The following is a 17,860-nucleotide window of genomic DNA, read 5'->3' as shown; positions in this document are numbered from 1 at the left end:
TCCTCACGGACAAGCACAGGGAGATCTTGCAGGGGCTGCGGGCGTCGGCGCTGGCCAACGAGTTACGGACCGTGAAGTGCGCCTATCTCTCGTGGAGCGGCGACCTGCCCCGGGAGGTCGCGGACGAAACCGTCGATTTGGTCGTCGCGGCGGACGCGCTCTACTCGCTCCCGGGCACGGGCTCGTTCCTCGCGGCGTGCCTCGCGATCGCGAAGAAGAGCCCCAAGGTGAAGATCTTAGTGTGCATCGAGGAGCGCTGGTCGACGCTCGAGTGCGTCGACGTCATCAAATTGCAGGACTGGACCGTCAAGGAGGTCTTCACGGTGCACGCGGAGGATTTGAGGCGCGCCAACGAGAGTCTGAAGCGGTCCCAGCACCACGTGGTGGACCTGCGGAAATCGGGCGACGCCAAGTTCCGCCTCTACGAGCTCACGGCGCCGCCCCAGCTCGTCAAGCGCGCGATGGACGCGGAGAAGAAGGCGGCGACGGGCCTCCGCACGGACTCCTTCATCAACAAGCGCCAGTAATAGGTCTTCCTTACGCTCGTTCCCTAGTCGAGCATCTTGAGGAGCTCCATGATGAGCCCCGGCGGCGGCACGCGGCAGTTCTTGCGCCACTTGTGGTGCATGATGATGACCTCGGCGTCCTGGTCCCGGATGGGGCGGTCCGGGTCGAAGAGGGACAGGTCGCGGACGACGAGGTCGCCGTGCCAGTCGTACTTCATGAGGCCGTCGCCGAGCTCGAGGGGCGACTCCCACTCCTTGCCGTAGAGCTTGCGGCGCCGCATGAGCTCCTTGAGCGTGCGGCGCATGTCCTCGGGCGTCACGGTCCACCAGTCCGTGTCCATGGGGATGCCGCAGGCATGGGACGTCATCACGAGCTTGTGGAGCGCGTGGCGCTCGTCCTCGTAGTGGAGCGCGTGTTGCTGGAACCAGAAGTCGCTCAGGTCGTCGTTCATGGACAGGGTGATGGAGATGTGGGGCGGGAAGAGGTAGCGGCCGTCGGCGTAGGTGAGCTTCTCCAGGTTCTTCTCGCCGACGCCCGCGACCTGGAAGTGCTCCTGGTCCTCGATGGACAGCAGCGGCATCTTCAAAAGCTTCGCGAGCCCGATGCGCTTGGGCTTGCCCGTGGGGCCCTTGGGGATCGCGTCCATGTAGACGACGCACTGGGGCCGCCACTGGGGGCTCAGGTCCTTGAGCGCGCCGCGGAGCTGCGACAGCTGCGGCCGCGGGTCCGCCCAGTCCTTCTCCTCGCCCTTGCGCAGGAAGCGGCTCAGCTTGTGGTCGTCGGCCTCCAGGGCCTCCGCCGCGGCCTTGACCTCCGCCGTGCAGACGAGCGCCACGCCGACGACCTCGCCCAGCAGTTCGCAGGGCACCGCGAAGCAGACGCACGTCTCGACGCCGTCGCACTTCAAAAGCCGCTCCTCGATCTCCAGGGGCGAGATCTTCTCGCCGCCGCGGTTGATGATCTCCTTGAAGCGGCCCAGGAGCTGGAGGTAGCCGTCCTCGTCGATGTAGCCCTTGTCGCCCGTCCGCAGCAGCGGCGCGGCCGCGACCGTGCCCGGCTTCGTCAGCGCCTCGACGTTCGGGTCGCAGTCCATGTGGGGCCGGATGAGGTAGCCCGCCGTGACGCAGCCGCCGAAGACGCAGACCTCGCCCTCCTCGCCCGGCGCGACCTCCTCGTCTTCCGGGTGGCCCTTCAAGATCTTGATCTCGGGGCCCATCGCGGGGCCCACCGTGGACAGCTTGCACTCCAGGTGGGGCGGGTTCGAGCAGATGGGGAACGACTCGGTCATGGCGTAGGTCGGCACGACCGTGAACTCCTTCTTGAGCTTCGTCCCGAAGGCGTTGATGAAGCGCTCGGACACGGGCGGCAGCAGCGCCGCGGAGCAGTTCCGCAGCATCTGCAAGGAATGGACCCAGGGCCCCTTGCTACCCCGGTCCTCGGCCGCCAACAAAATCGCCTCGTGCATCGTCGGCACGGCACTGTACCACGTCGGCGGGCCCAGCGAGTCGTCCGCGAGCTTGTCGAGGAAGTCGTCGCCGCCCTGGAAGCCGCGCGTGCAGACGACGCGCGATCCCGAATACAAAGTCACCATGATGTTCGCGATGACGCCGTGGATGTGGAAGAGGGGCATGATGTTGATGCAGACGTCGTCTGGCTGGCGCCGCAGCGTCCGCGCGACGAACTGGACGCCGTGGCCGATGTTGCCGTGGGTCAAAGGGACGATCTTGGGCTTCTTCGTCGTTCCGGACGTGTGGAGCACGAGCGCCAAATCGTCCTTCGTGGCCTTGGGCACCGCGGGGCCCGGGGTCTTCGACAGTTCCGAGTCGAGCGTAAATAGACCGGCGACGGAGGCGTCGGGGAGTAACGTGATGACGGGCACGGAGTTCGCGTCGCAGCACTCGAGCACGAGCTTGGGCGACTCGTAGAGCGCGTTGCCCTTCTGGGCCGGCAGGCGCGCCTCCATCAGGATCATGGCGTGCGCCGGCAGGTCCTCGAGCTCGAACTCGATCTCCGGCGCCGTGAGCTGCGGGTTCAGCGGCGCGAAGACGCACTGCGTCGCGACGCCGACGAACAAGACCGCGGCCTCGGGCCCGTTGGGGATGGCCGTGCAGACGTTGTCCGTGCGCTTCAGCCCGAAGCGCTCGTTGAGGTCGAGCGCGTCCACGAAGGCCCGGAGCCTCCCGTGCGTCAGCGGGCCGGGCCGCGACTCCACGGGCGTGTCCGCCGACAAAAAGGCGTCGCGCTCCGACGCGACGACGAGGTCCGCGAAGGCCTCCCACTCCGTCGACGCGACGATGGTCTTCTTGAACTCGGCGAGGTCGCCGACCTCGGGCGTGCCGAGGAACTCGGCCATGGTGGCGGCTCGGAAGCTGGGGCCGCCGACCACCTCCAGAAAGACGCCTGGGGCAGCCTCGAGCTTCGAGCTGTTCGGAGAGCAGCATGTTGACGTAAAGCGAGCTGCACTTCTGTCACAGCGCGCGATGGCTCGTCGATTGATCAGGCGATAAGGTCGACACACCATGGCCCTCAAGGCCTCCCAGTCGCTCAAGGCCTCCCTGCAGGCGGGGCGCGGCGCCGAGCTCGCGCAGGAGACGCAATTGAAACCGTGCGACGTCTGCCACGCGACCTGCAAACCGAAGCACTGCGGCCGCTGCGGCAAGCGCGCCTACTGCGGCGTCGCCTGCCAGAAGGCCGACTGGGCCTCCCACAAGGCCCGGTGCCAGACGACGCGGCCGGCGCGCTGCGCCGTCTGCGCGGCGCCCGAGACCGCGACGGCGCCGCCGTGCGGCCACGGCCTGTGCTCGGCCTGCGACGCGGCGCTCGCGAGTGCGCCCGCCGTGGCGCGCGTCGCGTCGCGCCCGCGGTGCCCGGCCTGCCGGGACCCGGAGCAGCCCGCGGCCGGCGCAATCCTCGAGGACGAGGTGCCGCTGCTGCTGCGGCGCTACGGCGCCGTCGCCGCGCGGCGCCCGGCCGAGGGCCGGCGGCTCCTCGAGCGCGTCGCGGCGCGGTGCCACACGGCGCTCGCCGTGGACGCCGTCGAGTCCGCGCGCGACGCCAAGGTCGCGGGCCGCGCCGCGGCGCCGCGGCGCTACGAGGCGCTCGGGCGCCTGGAGCTCGGGAAAGCGCTCCTCGGCCTCGGCGACTTCAAGGGCGCCGCGGCCGCGCTCGAGCGGGGGCTCGCGCTCCAGCGCGCCGCGGCGGGCGGGACGCTGCCGCCGCAGTCCGCGCTGCTCTGGACGAATCTGGCGCGGGCCCGGCTCGAGCTGCGGGACTACGCGGGCGCCGCGGACGCCGCGAAGACCGCGACGGCTTTGCCCGGCGGCGCCTGGCAGACGCCCTACACGCTCGGGTCCGCCCTCGACAAGCTCGAGCGCTACGGCGAGGCCGCCGCGGCCTACGGCGCGGCGCTCGAGAAGGTCGGCGCGCGCGACGGCGAGCGGACGAACGTGCTCTTCAACCGCGGCCGCTGCCTCCGCCTCGCCGGCGACTGCCGCGGCGCCGCGGCCTGCCTGAAGCAGGCCGTGGACCGGTCGCCGGAGGACGGCGCCGCGGCGACGGAGCTCGCGCTCGCGCTCGAGGCGCTCGGCGACGCGCCGGGCGCCGTCGACGTGCTCCGGAGCCGCGTCGCGCGCGACGCTTCGGACCTCGGCGCGGCCTACAACCTGGGCGCGTTGCTCAGCGACGGCGGCGACCACGCGGGCGCGGCGGAGGTCTTCTCTACGATCCTCTGGCGCGACCCGGGCGACGTCCAGACGCGCGTGCGGCTGGGCCTCGAGCGCGCGCGTCTGGGCGACGTCGACGCCGCGCGGGCCTGCTGGCGGAAAGCCCTCGAGCTCGACCCGGGCTGCCTCGAGGCGCGGACGAACCTGAGCTTGGTGAGCGGCGACGGCGAGGCCGCGTGCCCGAGCGGCACGCCCCGCTTCGGCGTGTTGGACGGCCCGAGCATCTTCTAAGGTACCCTCTTAGTTCGTCTGGAGCTCGAGCCAGGACGTGATGAACTGGGACGAGTTCATGCCGTAGCCGTCGTCGGGCCGCCCGTAGCCGTCGTGGAACCTACCAAATTTCTCATTGTTTTCCCTCCCGAAATCTCTCGAAAATCGTCACGGCCGCAGGACGCTGCGTGGCACCGATGAACCACCGGCGGCCAGATGACGTAGCTCCGGAGGAGCTTGTCCGCGGAGAGCCGCGCGAGGCTCAGGTCGAACTGCTCCTCGATGAGCCCCCGCAGGCCCTCGTCGCCGTCGACGACGCCCAGCAGCAGCTTCCGCAGCCCCGGCGTGTCGCGGACGACGAGCGCGTCGCTGCACCGCGGGTCCACCGCCGTCGCGAGCGCCGCGGTGTCGCCGGACAGCTTCGTCACCGTCCGCCGCTCGACGGCGACGGCGACGTCGCGCTGGCGCGTCCGCGGCAGCTTCGTCGTCCCGACCGTCGTCCCCACGCGGCCCTTGCGCCGCCGGAACTCCGCGTAGTCCGCCGTGCAGCCCGGGTCGTGGCTCCGGTTGTACGCGTAGTCCGCCAAACCGATCTCGTCCTCGTTGAGGCCGCCGCCGAGCCGCGCCGTCGACGACGCCGTCAGCGCGTCGGCCCACCACAGACATTCGCCGCAGTGCGCCGCGTAGAGCAGGTCCCAGTTCCCGAAGACGCCCTCCGCGGATTCCAGGAAGCGGAGCGCGTCGTTGAGCACGCTCACGGCCCCCGGCAGCAACACCGCGTCGTCCTCGAGCACCAAAGCGATGGGGTGCCGCTTCGGCGACTTGCCCGCCCAGGCGACGAGGCTGTGGACGAGGTGGCGCATGCCCATGGCCTTGGAGGCCACGCGCCGGTCCCACGCGCCCCGGTCCGAGGCCTTCTTCGGCCGCTGGAACGTGCGCTCGTCGAGCGCGACGCGCTCCGGCGCGTAGATGACCTGGACGTCGTCGCTGCTCAGGTGCAGGGCCGCGAGCTGCAGCTTCAGGCGGTCCATCTCCGGGCTGTTCGTGTTGTTCTTGCCCCGCGTCGACAGCACGAACGCGCGGTCGAGCTTCCCGAACTCGCCGATGGCGCGCCGGCCCGTCGTGTCCGTGTGCCGCAACAGGATGGCGAGCATGAAGACGAGGCCGACGACGAAGCCGCCGATGAGGCGCACCTCGGCGCGCGCGTTGTGCTTGGGCAGCTCCAGCGACAGCGACTCGGGCTCCAGCGCCGCGCCGAGCACGTCCTCGACGTCGTCGCCCGTGTGCTCCCAGATCTCCTTCTCCTCCTCGTACCTGCTCGGGGCGCGCCGCAGCAGGCTCGTCGACTGCGCGAGCGCGCTCATGCTCTCGTCGATTTTTGGTAAAGCGCGGCAAGTCACTTCAAGTTGGATGATTTACCCATCGTCGTTGGCTTTGGACAGCATGGCGCTCCGCGATGCGACGAACCGGCACCAGATCCAGGGCCCGAAGCAGGCCAAGGCCTTCCTGGAAAACGCCGACGGCGACACGTGGAACAAGATCGTGTCGCCCCTCCAGAAGCGGGGCGCGTCGAAGCCGGCGAATTTCAACGACTACTTGCAGACGCTGTCCGTGAAAGAGAAAGACCGGACGCGGAACGACGAGCACGCGGACTGGGAGGGCCCCGGCGCGTCGGAGAAGGAGAATCGCGGGCGCGCGCGCCGTAAGAAGCAGCCCCGGGGCCGCGCCGCGGCGCCGCGCGGCCGGTCGATGCCCGCGCGCGAGCGGTCCGCGACGCCCGAGCGCGCGCCGCCGCGGTCGCCGCTGCCCTCGCCGACGCGCTTCGCCGTGGAGCGGCCCATCGACTGGACGGGGCCGACGCGCTGGCGCGAGCCGGACGACGATTGGTGCGAGATGGTACGCGAGCTCCCCGGGGAAGAGGCGCCGGCGCCCCCGGCGGCCGCGATCGCGACGCCCCCGGCGGCCGCGACCGCGCCGCCTCCGACGACCGCGGAGCTCCCGACCGCGCCGCCTCCGATGTCCGCGGAGGACGCCGACGACGCCGCCGAGCTCGACGACATCGACCGGCGCGTCGAGGCGCTCCGGGCGGAGATGGACCGGCTGTCGCGGCTCCGGCGCAAGAAGCAGGCGCGCCGTTGTCGGTCCATGCCGCCGGCGCGCGCCGCCGCCGCGGCGAGCGGGACGACGGAGGAGGACCTCGCGCCGCGGCGCGCCGTCGAGGCCGTCGAGCACGTGCTCCTCGACGTCATCGTCAACGAGGCCATCATCGAGGTCGAGATCGAGGCGGAGCTCGGCCTCTGCTAGGACGAATTAACGGCCGTTTAGAGCGCTCTCGCGCGGCGCGCATCTCGCGCGCGGCCCCGTCATCGCCCGCAGCCGCCCGGCAGGTGCCGCTCCGTGAAGGCGGCGAGCGTCGCGAGGGCGACGGGCACGCGCGTGAGCGCGCTCCGCGGCCCGAAGGCCGCGTCGCCGAGCTGCTCGTCCTCGCGGATGAAGGGCACGTTGCGGTGGAGGAAGAAGTAGACGGTGCCCGTCGCGCCGTCGACGAGCCAGCCGTCGGCCGGGTGGTCGAGCGTGCGGCCGCCGCCCGCGTCCGTCGTGTTCGCGAGCACCGCGAGCGCGGACCATCGCTCGCCGTCGCACGACGCCGCGACCGCGATGGCCGCGCCCGCCTCGGAGAGCACGGGGAAGAGCGCCAGCAGCGAATCGGCGTCCGCCGGGTTCGCGCCGACGCTCGCGAAGTAGATGTTCGCGTCGCGCGCCGCCGCGTAGCCGGCGACGCGGAGCAGCGCGAAGGGCCCGAAGGGCCCCGCGGCGGCCGGCGCGGCCGCGACCTGCACGAAGCGCCCGCCGAAGACGAGCATTTTTGATGTTGATGCCGACCCCGGGGCCGCCGCGTGCTCGAGGCCGACGACGTTGGCCCGCGCGAAGGCCAGCACTTTGTCGCCGTGCCGCGCGAGCGAAAAGCGGCCGTCGAATTCGCAGTTCGGCGCGAAGTGGGGCCGCCGCTCCGTGCAGTTCGAGTGGTTGCCGTAGAAGGCCGGCGCGAGGTCCGTCGGGTGGGGCGCCGCGTCGAGCGTGGCCGTGTCCCGCGCGACGCGCGCCGCGCGCGCGTCGAGCTCGCGCAGCGACCGGAACTCGCGCCGGTAGACGCCGTCGCGCGCGACGTGGTGGTGCGCGACGCGGCGCCGGCCGTCGCGCCCGCCGATCATGTGGAGGACGCCGTCCTCGAAGAGCGACGCCGTGTTGTGGGCCCAGTTCGCGTCGCGCGCGCTCCGGTAGTCCGTCAAATGCTTGATCGGCGCGCGGAAGCACCTGCCCGCGATGTCCTTGCGATCCTTGAGCACGCCGCGGCAGTTGGTCCAGAAGCTCACGCGGTCGTGCTCGTGGCCCCGGTGGCCCGGCACGGCCTCCTTGGCGAAGACGACGATCTCGCCGCCCCAGGCCTCGACGATGCTAAAGTAGCGGGCGCTGCTGTTGCCGCGGAAGAAGTGGATCACCTGCTCGCGGCCGGCGTGGTCGATGGCGCCGTCGAAGGACCGCGCCGCGGCGGCGGCGACGGCGAGCCACGCACCGACCGACGCGCGCATGGCGCCGCCGCCGCGGCGGCGCGCGACGAAAGAGGTCGGCGGCGGCAAGAGAGCCGTGCAAGCGCGCCGGCACGCCAAACCATATCCGGCGCTCTCCGAAGCGCGCCGTAACGCGGCTCTCGGACGTGAGAGCGCGAGGTGGGCAACAGGCAGCCACTGAAGCTCGATCCGCCTTAGCGCCATGGACCAGCTCGAGCTGCGGTCCGTCGTGCTCGGCGCCGTCGAGCGCTACGACGGCGACGGCACGGGCAGCATCCACGCGAGCCTCTTCCTCCAGGCCATCGAGGGCCTGGGCCTCAAGTACGGCATGCGCGTCGTCGACGACATCATGTGCGAGTGCGCCATCTCCGAGGAGGGCTACGTCGACTACCGCGAGTTCCGCGACGCCGTCTCCGCCGAGGGCCGCGAGGCGGCGCTCGCGGAGCTGGAGCCGCGGCAGCCCGCGCCGCGGTCCGCGAAGAAGATGTCGCACGGCTACGTCGACGCGCCCGTGCGGCCCTTCCAGGCCCACGCGGCGACCGTCGAGGCGGAGCACCAGCAGCGCGTCGCCCGGGAGAAGCGGCGCGAGCTGCAGGTCGTCTTCGAGCGCTACTCCCGGGGCTTCTCCGACGACGCGGGATTGAAGGCGGAGCTGCGGGATCTAGGTCTCCAGGTCACCGCGGACCTGGACGCGGCGCTCGCCAAGGCCCGCGGGGGCAACGATCTGGTGTTCCACAAGTTCTACCGCGCCTTGGTGGCGCGCGACTCCGGCGGCCCGCCCCTCGCGCCCACGGAGGGGCGCTACAAGGGCCACGCGGCCACGGTCAGCGTCCGCGACCACGCGGCCGCCGGCGGCCGGCGGCCCCAGACCTACGCGGAGGTCGACGAGGACGTCGTCGAGGAGTTCATGTCCTTCTACGGCGCGCGGAAGCGCACGAACCCGGCGCGCAACGCGTCCATCTTCGGCCGGAGCCTCGCGCTCCAGGGCCAGTCGCTGGAGGACGAGCTCCTCGGCGAGCTGCCCCGGGACGAGGGCATGGGCGCCGACGGGTCGCCCAAGAAATCGCTCACGGGCCGCAAGCTCTTCGGCAGCCGCAGCCGCGAGCTCCAGGGGTCGTCGCAGGTCGGATCGCAGCTCGCGTGGTCCGGGGCAGCACAAGAGAGCGAAATTCCCAACTTCAAAGGCTCCGATCTCGGCCGGTTTCCACTCGTTTCGGCTGATTTTTGGACGGGCGATCATCTCTCGGAACGGCCTCGAAGCGTGGATGCTTATTCCGGAACTCTCGCGCGCGGAACACTCACGTTGAAGCGACGTTGAATCACCCTTGTGCTGCCCAGGCGTGGTCCTACAAGGACGGCGAGGTGAAGCGGAAGGAGACGTCGACGGACGCGCGCTTCGCGACGGCGACCAAGGTCGCCATGCGCGCGGGTTTGGGCGAGCCCGAGGTCGTCGGCATCCGCAACAGCGAGCAGGCGCTCCAGCGCCAGCAGATCTACGCCGCGGTGCGCAAGCTCGGCCACGGCGACATGTCCGCGCGCGCGTTCCAGGACCGCATGTTCGCCATGGGCGTCGAGATCCCGCCGGCGGTGCTCAAGCTCCTCACGGACTGCGAGGCCTCCGGCGAGGCGAACCTGTCCAAGTTCGTGTCCGCCTTCGAGCGCTACTTCGACGCGCGGCAGCGCGACTTCGGCATCAACGCCGTCGACGTCGACACGGAACTCGCGTCGAAGGTGCTCGCGGCGCTGCGGCGCAAGGGCGCCCACGGCCTGCGGGCCCTGTTCCTCGGGCTCGGGCGCGTCGCGACGCTGCCCCTCGACGGCGACGCCCACGACGCGGAGCCCGCGGTCGACTTCGCGCAGTTCTGCTCCGCGCTCGACGCGCACGCCTCTCCCGCGACGTTGGACCTCCCGGAGCGCCGCGCCTTCTTCGCGCGCTTCGACATGATGAAGAACGGCATGCTGAGCCCGACGCAGCTCGTCCAGTACTGCTGCAACGTCGCCTTCCCGGGGGACGTCGGCGGCTTCCCGCCGAAGCGTCTGGCGGCCGTGCGGGCGGCGTTCCAGAAGTTCGACCGCGTCGGCGACGGCCTCGCGGACGCCAACGAGGTGCGGCGCGCCTTCGACGCCCACAAGCATCCCCTCGTGTTGGACGGCGTCGCCGACGCGACGGCGGTCCGGAAGGACTTCGCGTTGTACCTGCCGGCGAATCGGCACGGCGCGATCACGGCCGACGACTGGGAGGCCTACTACTGCCAGGTGTCGGCGGCCCTAGGCCCCGGCGACGTGTCCTTCCTGCGCTGGGTCAAGGGCCCCTGGCGCGTGCCCGACGCGCCGCCCGCGCCCAAGGAGTTCTGCCGCCGGGGCCTGCGGGGCGGCGCGAAGAACAGCGACGACCCCACGTTCGCCGTGCCCAAGCCCATGAGCGGCCAGTGCCACGGCGACATCGTCGCCTGGAACCAGGAGAAGAGCCATCTCGAACGGCGCGACGACGCCCACGCGGTCAAGCGCGGCCAGTCGCGCGTCGAGCGGCAAAACTTCCACTTCGCGCGCGACTTCGGCAAGGTCTCCCTCGACGAGGCCGTGTCGGAGATGGACCAGCAGTTCGGCGTCAAGCGGTCCTCGGCGCTGACGCTGGCCCACGCCGCCGGCGAGGGCGGCATCCTCAAGTGGTACGCGCCGCGCGACGAATCCGAGCGCCTCGCGGCGTCGGCGCCGCCGCCGCCCGTGCCCCGGGCCGACGTCTCCGGGGCCGCCGGCGGCGGCAGCGGCACCTTCTCCGCGCACCCCCTCGAGCTCCGCGAGCGGGCCCAGCACCCGCAGCAGGCCGCGAACTGGAACCGCGGCTGCCCGTACGGCGCGGACCCGGAACCGGCCGCCGCGGCGGCGAAGAAGCAGGGCGCGACGCCCGTGAGCCTCAAGAGCCTCCTCCACAAGAACTAGGGCCGGCGCGCGCGCCGCGCCCCCTAGTCCCCGCCCCCGCCTCTAGGTCTTCTTCACAATTAGGAGGCCCGCGCGCTCACGCGGACGCCTCCACGGAGCGGAGCGGGTTCTTCTGGATGGTCTGGGGGCCCTTGCCCACGGAGCGTGCCTTCTTCTTGGGCATGCGCAGCCGCCGGAGCGGCGCGGGGCGCCGCGCCACGGGCGCCGTCTTCGCGCCCGTCTTTTTCGACACGACGCCGGCGGTCGCCGCGCCCGCGCGCGCGCCGCGGGTCTCGGCGCGCTGCTGCCGCCGCCGCTGGATCGCGCCGCAGCAGCCGCACTCGTAGCAGGCGACCGTGCCGCAGATGCAGGCGCCCGCGCCCGCCGCGGCGCCGATCCAGTAGGGGGCCGTCACGGCGCCGACGGCCGTCACGACGCCGCAGGAGCACGCGGCGAGGCCGTTGCCGACGACCGTCGCCCCCGTGCCCAGGTAGGCCCCCACCGACGCGAAGAAGGACTCGGCCATCGCAAGGCCCGACGACGCCGCCCGGTTCGGGGCGCAGGCAGCCCTATCGAGATGGTGGTCGAAACTTGGAAAATCGCAGGATGATACTTGCGGCATCATGCCTATGTTGACCACTTCAATGTTGGCCTCGGGTCGAGGGCATGGAGCCGACCGATTACGCAAGCGACTCGGACGAAAGCGACGCGGGGCCGGATTACGCAAGCGACTCGGACGCAAGCGACGCGGAGCCGACCCCATTCACGGAGCGCTCGTTCCATGAGGAGAACGTGCGCCACCTCGCTTCCGGCGGCAATCTAGACCAGCTCATTTGCGATAATGCGCTTGACGCTGGGTACATTGACCCGCATGGTAATTGGAAAGACGCAATAACGCGCCTGTTTCACGCAGCGCGTGAAGGCTGGTTGTCGGCCTTGAAATGGCTCATCGCGTCAGGCGCCGACGTGCATCTCGGCGCGCCCTATTATGAATGGGCGCCGCTGCACGCCGCCGCTGTCGAGGATCACCACGAAGCAGTGCTCCTCCTGCTAGATGCAGGCGGGCGGATCAACGCTCCCGGCGGCCGCGGAGAGGGAATCACAATCCTACACTACTGTGCTACGAACGGTCTGTCAAGAATGAGCAAGCTCCTCATGAGTCGAGGCGCGTCGCTCGACGCTCTTACTGAGAGTGGTCAGGACCCCGAGGCCCGCGCGCGCGAAAAAGGTTCGGCGTCGGCCGACCTGCTCGCCGAGGTTCGCGCGGCCGGCGGCTGGCGGCCGTACGTCGACGCGCCGCGCGCGGAACTGCTCGCCCTCCGGCGGGAGCTCCCCTCGCTCCGCGAGCGGGGGCGCGCGAGCCCGTCGAGCAGCGTGCCCCTGCACGAAACGCTCTTCCTCCGCGCGGACGTCCCCGACGACGTCTTCTCGCACGTGCTCGCGTTCTGGCGCACCCCGCGCGACTATTGAGCGCGCGCGTCATCTAAGAAACGGCGGCTCCCTCACCGACTCGGGATGGAACGCTCCCCCCAGGCCGCCTTGGCCTTCGGCGCCTCATCGTCGAGGTCCGGCTGCGGGCCGCGGCTTCAGGTGCCGCAACATTGCAAGGCTATTGCAGTGGATGCAGTGGTGTTGCCGACGATTCTGCCGCTGGTTCGCCTCTCGCCTTGTGCGTCGCAGGATGTCTTCGATGGTGAACATGACGCCGATTGAAAGCAACGCAATCGCTACGATGTTCATACTGCGTGACCGTGACGGCGCGCGGTACTTCGGCGGCACGCACACGCCAGTGCTACAGATGATCAGCTACTCTGATGAGTCGGATGAGGTTTTTGGCAGCGGCATTGATGCGTGCGTACCCGCTTCTATGCCGTGCGGGATGTCTGCATAGGTTCAAAATGATCGTGTCGGACGGACGGAGCTGGTTCACGGCGGTCACGTCGCAGCGACGCCACGTGCGCATGCGCGAGCTCGTCGAATCGCCGCAGTTCCGCCTCGGGTGTCTCTTGAAAATCACGGAGCAGGTCGCCGCGTCCGGCACTGTTCTTCGGTACGGTACCGACCGTGCTCCTCAGGTACCAGGCGCGCACGAGCCTCAAGATTCTGGACTTTGAGATCGTGGCCGGCCCGCGAGCCCTGATCGGTTCGCCGGTGCACTTCCGCGAGGGCCATGAGATGAACCCCCTCGCTGCTCTCATGCTGGAGACGTGTTGGATGGCGTACCTCATCAAACCACTCAAACAGCGCCGCATCTCCATCGCGAGCCTCTTCGTCCTGCGCGCTCTCTGCCACCGCGGCCGCGCGGTTCCGCCGCCGGAACTGACGCGCCTCTTCTCCTCGAACTGCCTGCCCAAGCCGCCGCTGGGCCCCTTCAAGCGACTCTTCATGCGCGACACGCGCGAGCCGACGAACCTGCCCGACAGCGTCTTCAAGATCATCCTCGAGTACTGGATCCAGCCGCTCATCTTCTAGGGAAGAGCCCGAGCGCCCCGCAAGAATACCCCATCGACGTTACCCGTAAGCTCACCGACTCGGGGTGGAACGGTCCCCCCAGGCCGCCTTGGCCTTGGGCGCCTCGTCGTCGAGGTCCGGCTTCGGGCCGCGGCGCTTCATGCCCGGGAGCGCGGGCGGCGCGGCGAGGTCGAAGGCCCGGAGCGCGGCGCCGTCGCTGACGACCTCCGCGCTCCGGAAGAGGCAGACCTCGGCCTGCACGGCGAGGGAGTAGGCGAGGGGGTCGCCGTCGGGGTCGTCGACGACGCTCGGCGGCAGCCGCAGGTCCACGCGGCGCCGGTCGCCGTCCCTCAAGCACACGAAGCGCGCGGCGTCGTCGGACAAACACGCCGCCGCGAAGAGCGCGGCCTCGACGCGCTCGTAGTCGCCGCGCTCCCGGAGCCCGTCGACCGTCGGGAACTTGGCATCGATCGCCTCGCCGCCGAGCGCGTCGCCGAGCGCCGCGAACAGCGGGCAGAGGTCCCGGTCGCGGAAGCACCTCAAATCGCCGTCGTCCTCGAAGTCGTTCTCGCGGACGCGCCGGAAGGACGCGCAGGCCAGGGCCCGGTCCCAGGCCTCGGCGCAGAAGGCGACCTTCCAGGGCGCGCCCGACGACGCGACGCGCGCGACGCCGTCGGCCGCGACGGCGCCGACGACGGGCGACGCGTGCGCGAGGAATTGGAGCGCGGAGCCCAGGAGGCTCTCGCCGACGCGCGCGTGCCGCTGGAACCAGGCCGCGTCGTCCCAGGCGCACTCCAGGACCCCGAAGACGACGGCGGCCGCGGACGCGCCGATGTCCTCGGCGTCGAACGCGCGCGCCGCGCAGCCCGCGCAGCACGCGGCGCCCACGGCCGCGAGCGCGTCGCCGTCCACGGTCTCCGCGGCGGCGAGCGACGCCTCGACGCAGCGGCGCAGGGCCTCCGCCGCGGGCGCCGACGCCTCCAGGACGTGCTTCAACACGCGGTCGAGCACGTAGCGGTGGAGCGCGTTCAACGTCAACAGGCCGCACTCGGCCCACGCGGCCAGCAGGCGCCCCGCGTCCGCGGGCCAGGCGTTCGCCGACGCGAAGAAGTAGGCCTCGACGAGCTGCGCCGCGGCGGCGCAGCCCTCCCTGGCGCCGGGCCGGTAGAAGAGCTCCTCGGGCGCCGCGGCGCCCGAGAGCGTCGCCGCGAGCGCTTCGAGCGCGGAGAACCGGAGCGTCGCGACGCGCTCCGCCAGCTCGAAGTCGCCCGCCCGGGCGGCCATGAGCGCGCGCACGACGTCGGCTTCCCGGCCGTCCGCGACGGCGATCTCGCACGCGGCGTCGGCGAGGCGTCGGCTCGCGGCGCCCGCGGGCGCCTTCGCCGCGAGCTCGAGCAGGCGCGCCGCGGCGTTGCTGCCGGCGTGCCTCACGGCCGCCGCGGCGACGATGCCCGCGGCGGTCACGTAGGACGCCTCCCGCCGCGCGAGGCCGCCCTCGATGATGAGCGCGCAGGCCTGCTTCGAGCTCGACTCACCGCTGAAGGCGACGAGCCACCGGTTCGCCGCGTCGCGCTGCGCGTCGTCGCCCTGCAAGGCCGTCGTCGCCTCGTCGAGCTGCTGCGCGATCGCCTGCGCATCGGTCATCGCTGTGGCCAGCGCCGTGCGCCGCTGCCACTGCGCGATGCCGGGCGCGGGGGCGGAGCTCGCAGGCGGAGCTCGTTGCCGCTCATCAGTCGTCCGTGCTGTGCTCGCGAGCACGGCCAGTCCATCTTGATCAAGCCGGTCGGGTGGTTGAGTCGCGCGCTGCGCCCCCCGGAGGTCCTTGGTGACGCCCCACTAGCTAGACGCGCGGCGCGGCGTCCGCGGGTGTCCGAGAGCGCCCTTACTAGGCCCCCGCATGCCCAGTCCTGCGGATGGTTTTCCTATGGCGCGCGAGAGAGGCCGGCGCGCTGGGGGGGGCGCGCGCTGCGAAGCGCGCGCCGCCGGTCTATACGACCGACCGCCCGGCGCGTCCGGAATCGCGAGAAGTACAAAGGGAGGGCCGCGCGCGCGCCCCGGTCGCGCGGCCCCGGGATTCACGCCTCGCGGCACAGGCGCGTCGACATGGGGGAGAAGTCCGTCGAGGAGCTGTACCCGCTGGTGCTCCAGCTGACGGTGCCCGACTCGCCGGAGCACCGCGAGTCGGCGCTCCTCGAGCTGAGCAAGAAGCGCGAGACGTTCACGGACCTCGCGCCGATCTTGTGGCACAGCTTCGGGACCATGGGCACGCTGCTCCAGGAGATCGTGTCCATCTACCCCATGCTGAGCCCGCCGAACCTGACGGCCCACGCGTCGAACCGGGTCTGCAACGCCTTGGCGCTCTTGCAGTGCGTCGCGTCGCACCCGGAGACGCGGGGCCTCTTCCTCAACGCGCACGTGCCCCTCTACCTCTACCCCTTCCTGAACACGGTGTCCAAGAACCGGCCCTTCGAGTACCTGCGGCTGACGTCGTTGGGCGTCGTCGGCGCGCTCGTGAAGATGGACGACAGTGACGTCATCAACTTCCTGCTGCAGACCGAGATCATCCCGCTGTGCCTCCGCATCATGGAGACGGGCAGCGAGCTGTCGAAGACCGTGGCGACCTTCATCGTCCAGAAGATCCTCCTCGACGACATGGGCCTCAACTACGTCTGCGCGACGGCCGAGCGCTTCTACGCCGTGTCCACGGTCCTGGCGAACATGGTGCTCACGCTCGTCGAGCAGCCGTCGATCCGCCTCCTCAAGCACATCGTGCGCTGCTACCTGCGCCTCAGCGACAACCTAAGGGCGCGGGAGGCCCTGCGCCAGTGCCTCCCCGAGAGCCTCCGCGACCATACGTTCGCGGGACACATCAAGGACGACCTCACGGTCAAGCGCTGGCTCAGCTCCCTCCTCTACAACATCTCCGAGCAGGCCGTCATCGACGCCGCCGGCGCGAACAACGGCTCCGCGGGCGGCGCGCCGCTCTCCGGGTGAGCCGCCGCCGGCCGTTCCCGTGTTTCGACCTTCGACCGCCCGCGCGCTTCCGTCTTTGTTCTCCGTGTCTCCTGGCCAGACCTAAAACTAGCACACTATCTAGCTCTTAGCGCACGCGGAGGCGCACGCGCACGTCGCGCTCGCGGCCCGCGACGGACGCGCGGAGCGTCCACAGGCCCGGCGCGGCCGCGCGGCCGCCGCGCACCGCGTCGACGAGCGTGAGGTCGTGGGCGTGGATCGGCACGCGCAGCGTCATCGACGCGCCGACGGCGAGGGTTTTGGTTTTGGCGAAATCGATGAGCTGCTCCAGGGGCGCGCCGTCGACGCCGGGCGCCGGCGGCGCCGCGAAGACTAGGAGCGTCTGCGCGCCGGCGTAGGGGCCCTCGTTCGTCACCACGACCTCGAGCGTGTAGACGACGACGTCCGTCGCGACGCGCGGCGAGGCCCGGACGAAGACGCTCTCCCGCGCGGCCTCGGCCGCGTGCGCCGCGACGGCCGCGACGTCGACGGCGGCGTCCGCGGGCGACGCGAGCGCCGACGTCACGTTCGAGTAGCTCCGCCCGGCGCCGAAGGCGTAGACGGGAGTCTTCGTGTAGTATCGATAGGTGCGGCCCGGGTTGCCCGTCGCGTTGTTGGGCAGCAGGCTCGCGTCGAAGTAGGAAGCGTTCGCGGAAGACGCGTTGACCGCGCCCGTGTAGGGGTCCAGCGCCGGCGCCGTCCAGGCCTCGTAGAAGTTTTGCGCGTACCAGGTCATGGGCAAGCGCCCCGAGGGGTTCGCGTGCCCCGCGAGCGCGGCGGCGACGGCCTCGCCGCCGAATTGGCCCGCGTAGCCCGCCCACAAGACGGCGTCCACGTCTCGCAGGATCGGCGACGCGTCGACGGACGCGCCCGTGAGGAGGAGCACCGTGGGCTTTCCCAGCTTCAGGACGGCCCGGGCCGCGGCGAGCTGGCCCGGGGGCAGGCCGAGGCCAAAGTCCGCGAACGCCCGGAAGTCGAAGTTCTCCTGTTCCAGATCCTGGGACACGCCGAGCGCCAGGACGACGACGTCGGCCGCGCGCGCCGCCGCGACGGCGTCCGCCGTCGCGTTGGCGTCGGCGACGCAGGCGATCTTCGCCGCGTTGCCCGCGAGCCGCGAGTCCGCGACGCAGCCGGGGGACTCGGCCACTCGAAAGTCCAGCGCCCGGAGCGCGTCGGCCACCGACGTCGTGGGGAAATTGCCGGAATAGCCGCCCTTGAAGACGTCGCCGCAGGGGCCCAGCACCGCCACGTTCGCGCCCGCGGTCAAAGGGAGCGCGCCGCCATTCTCGAGCAGCACCAAGCTCTGGTCCGCGGCGTCGCGCGCGATCGCCAAGTGATCGGGCCTACAAACACGTCGGTGAGATGTCTCATCGTTTCCTCGGTCGAAATCTCTCGAAAACCGGACGCTGGGTCGGGCTTGCCGACCGTGAACGAGTCGTAGTTCGAGAAGACGTCGTCGGACGTCGGGTC

The 17,860-nt window shown here is 71.0% G+C and overlaps 3 protein-coding genes across 3 annotated transcripts; 2 read left to right on the top strand and 1 right to left on the bottom strand.

Moving 5' to 3' along the window:
- Positions 1-550: 550 nt before the first annotated feature.
- On the bottom strand, positions 551-7,303 carry AURANDRAFT_64188 (hypothetical protein; the record flags this gene model as incomplete). The annotated part of the gene is made up of 5 exons (XM_009038685.1): positions 551-2,930; positions 4,498-4,560; positions 4,635-5,753; positions 5,859-6,031; positions 6,866-7,303. 5 exons carry the CDS (start codon positions 7,301-7,303, stop codon positions 551-553), a joined length of 4,173 nt encoding a protein of 1,390 aa, XP_009036933.1.
- A 907-nt stretch (positions 7,304-8,210) lies between these two features.
- Positions 8,211-10,948, top strand: AURANDRAFT_64187 (hypothetical protein; the record flags this gene model as incomplete). Its single annotated transcript, XM_009038845.1, has 2 exons — positions 8,211-9,131; positions 9,347-10,948. The coding sequence occupies 2 exons, from the start codon at positions 8,211-8,213 to the stop codon at positions 10,946-10,948; spliced, it is 2,523 nt and encodes an 840-aa protein (XP_009037093.1).
- A 4,201-nt stretch (positions 10,949-15,149) lies between these two features.
- On the top strand, positions 15,150-16,464 carry AURANDRAFT_69805 (hypothetical protein; the record flags this gene model as incomplete). Its single annotated transcript, XM_009038846.1, has 1 exon — positions 15,150-16,464. The coding sequence occupies one exon, from the start codon at positions 15,482-15,484 to the stop codon at positions 16,370-16,372; it is 891 nt and encodes a 296-aa protein (XP_009037094.1).
- Positions 16,465-17,860: the final 1,396 nt, after the last annotated feature.

Source organism: Aureococcus anophagefferens (assembly GCF_000186865.1).
Source record: "Aureococcus anophagefferens unplaced genomic scaffold AURANscaffold_9, whole genome shotgun sequence".
Taxonomy (NCBI): Eukaryota; class Pelagophyceae; order Pelagomonadales; family Pelagomonadaceae; genus Aureococcus; species Aureococcus anophagefferens.
This window is presented reverse-complemented; position numbering and strand designations above follow the sequence as displayed.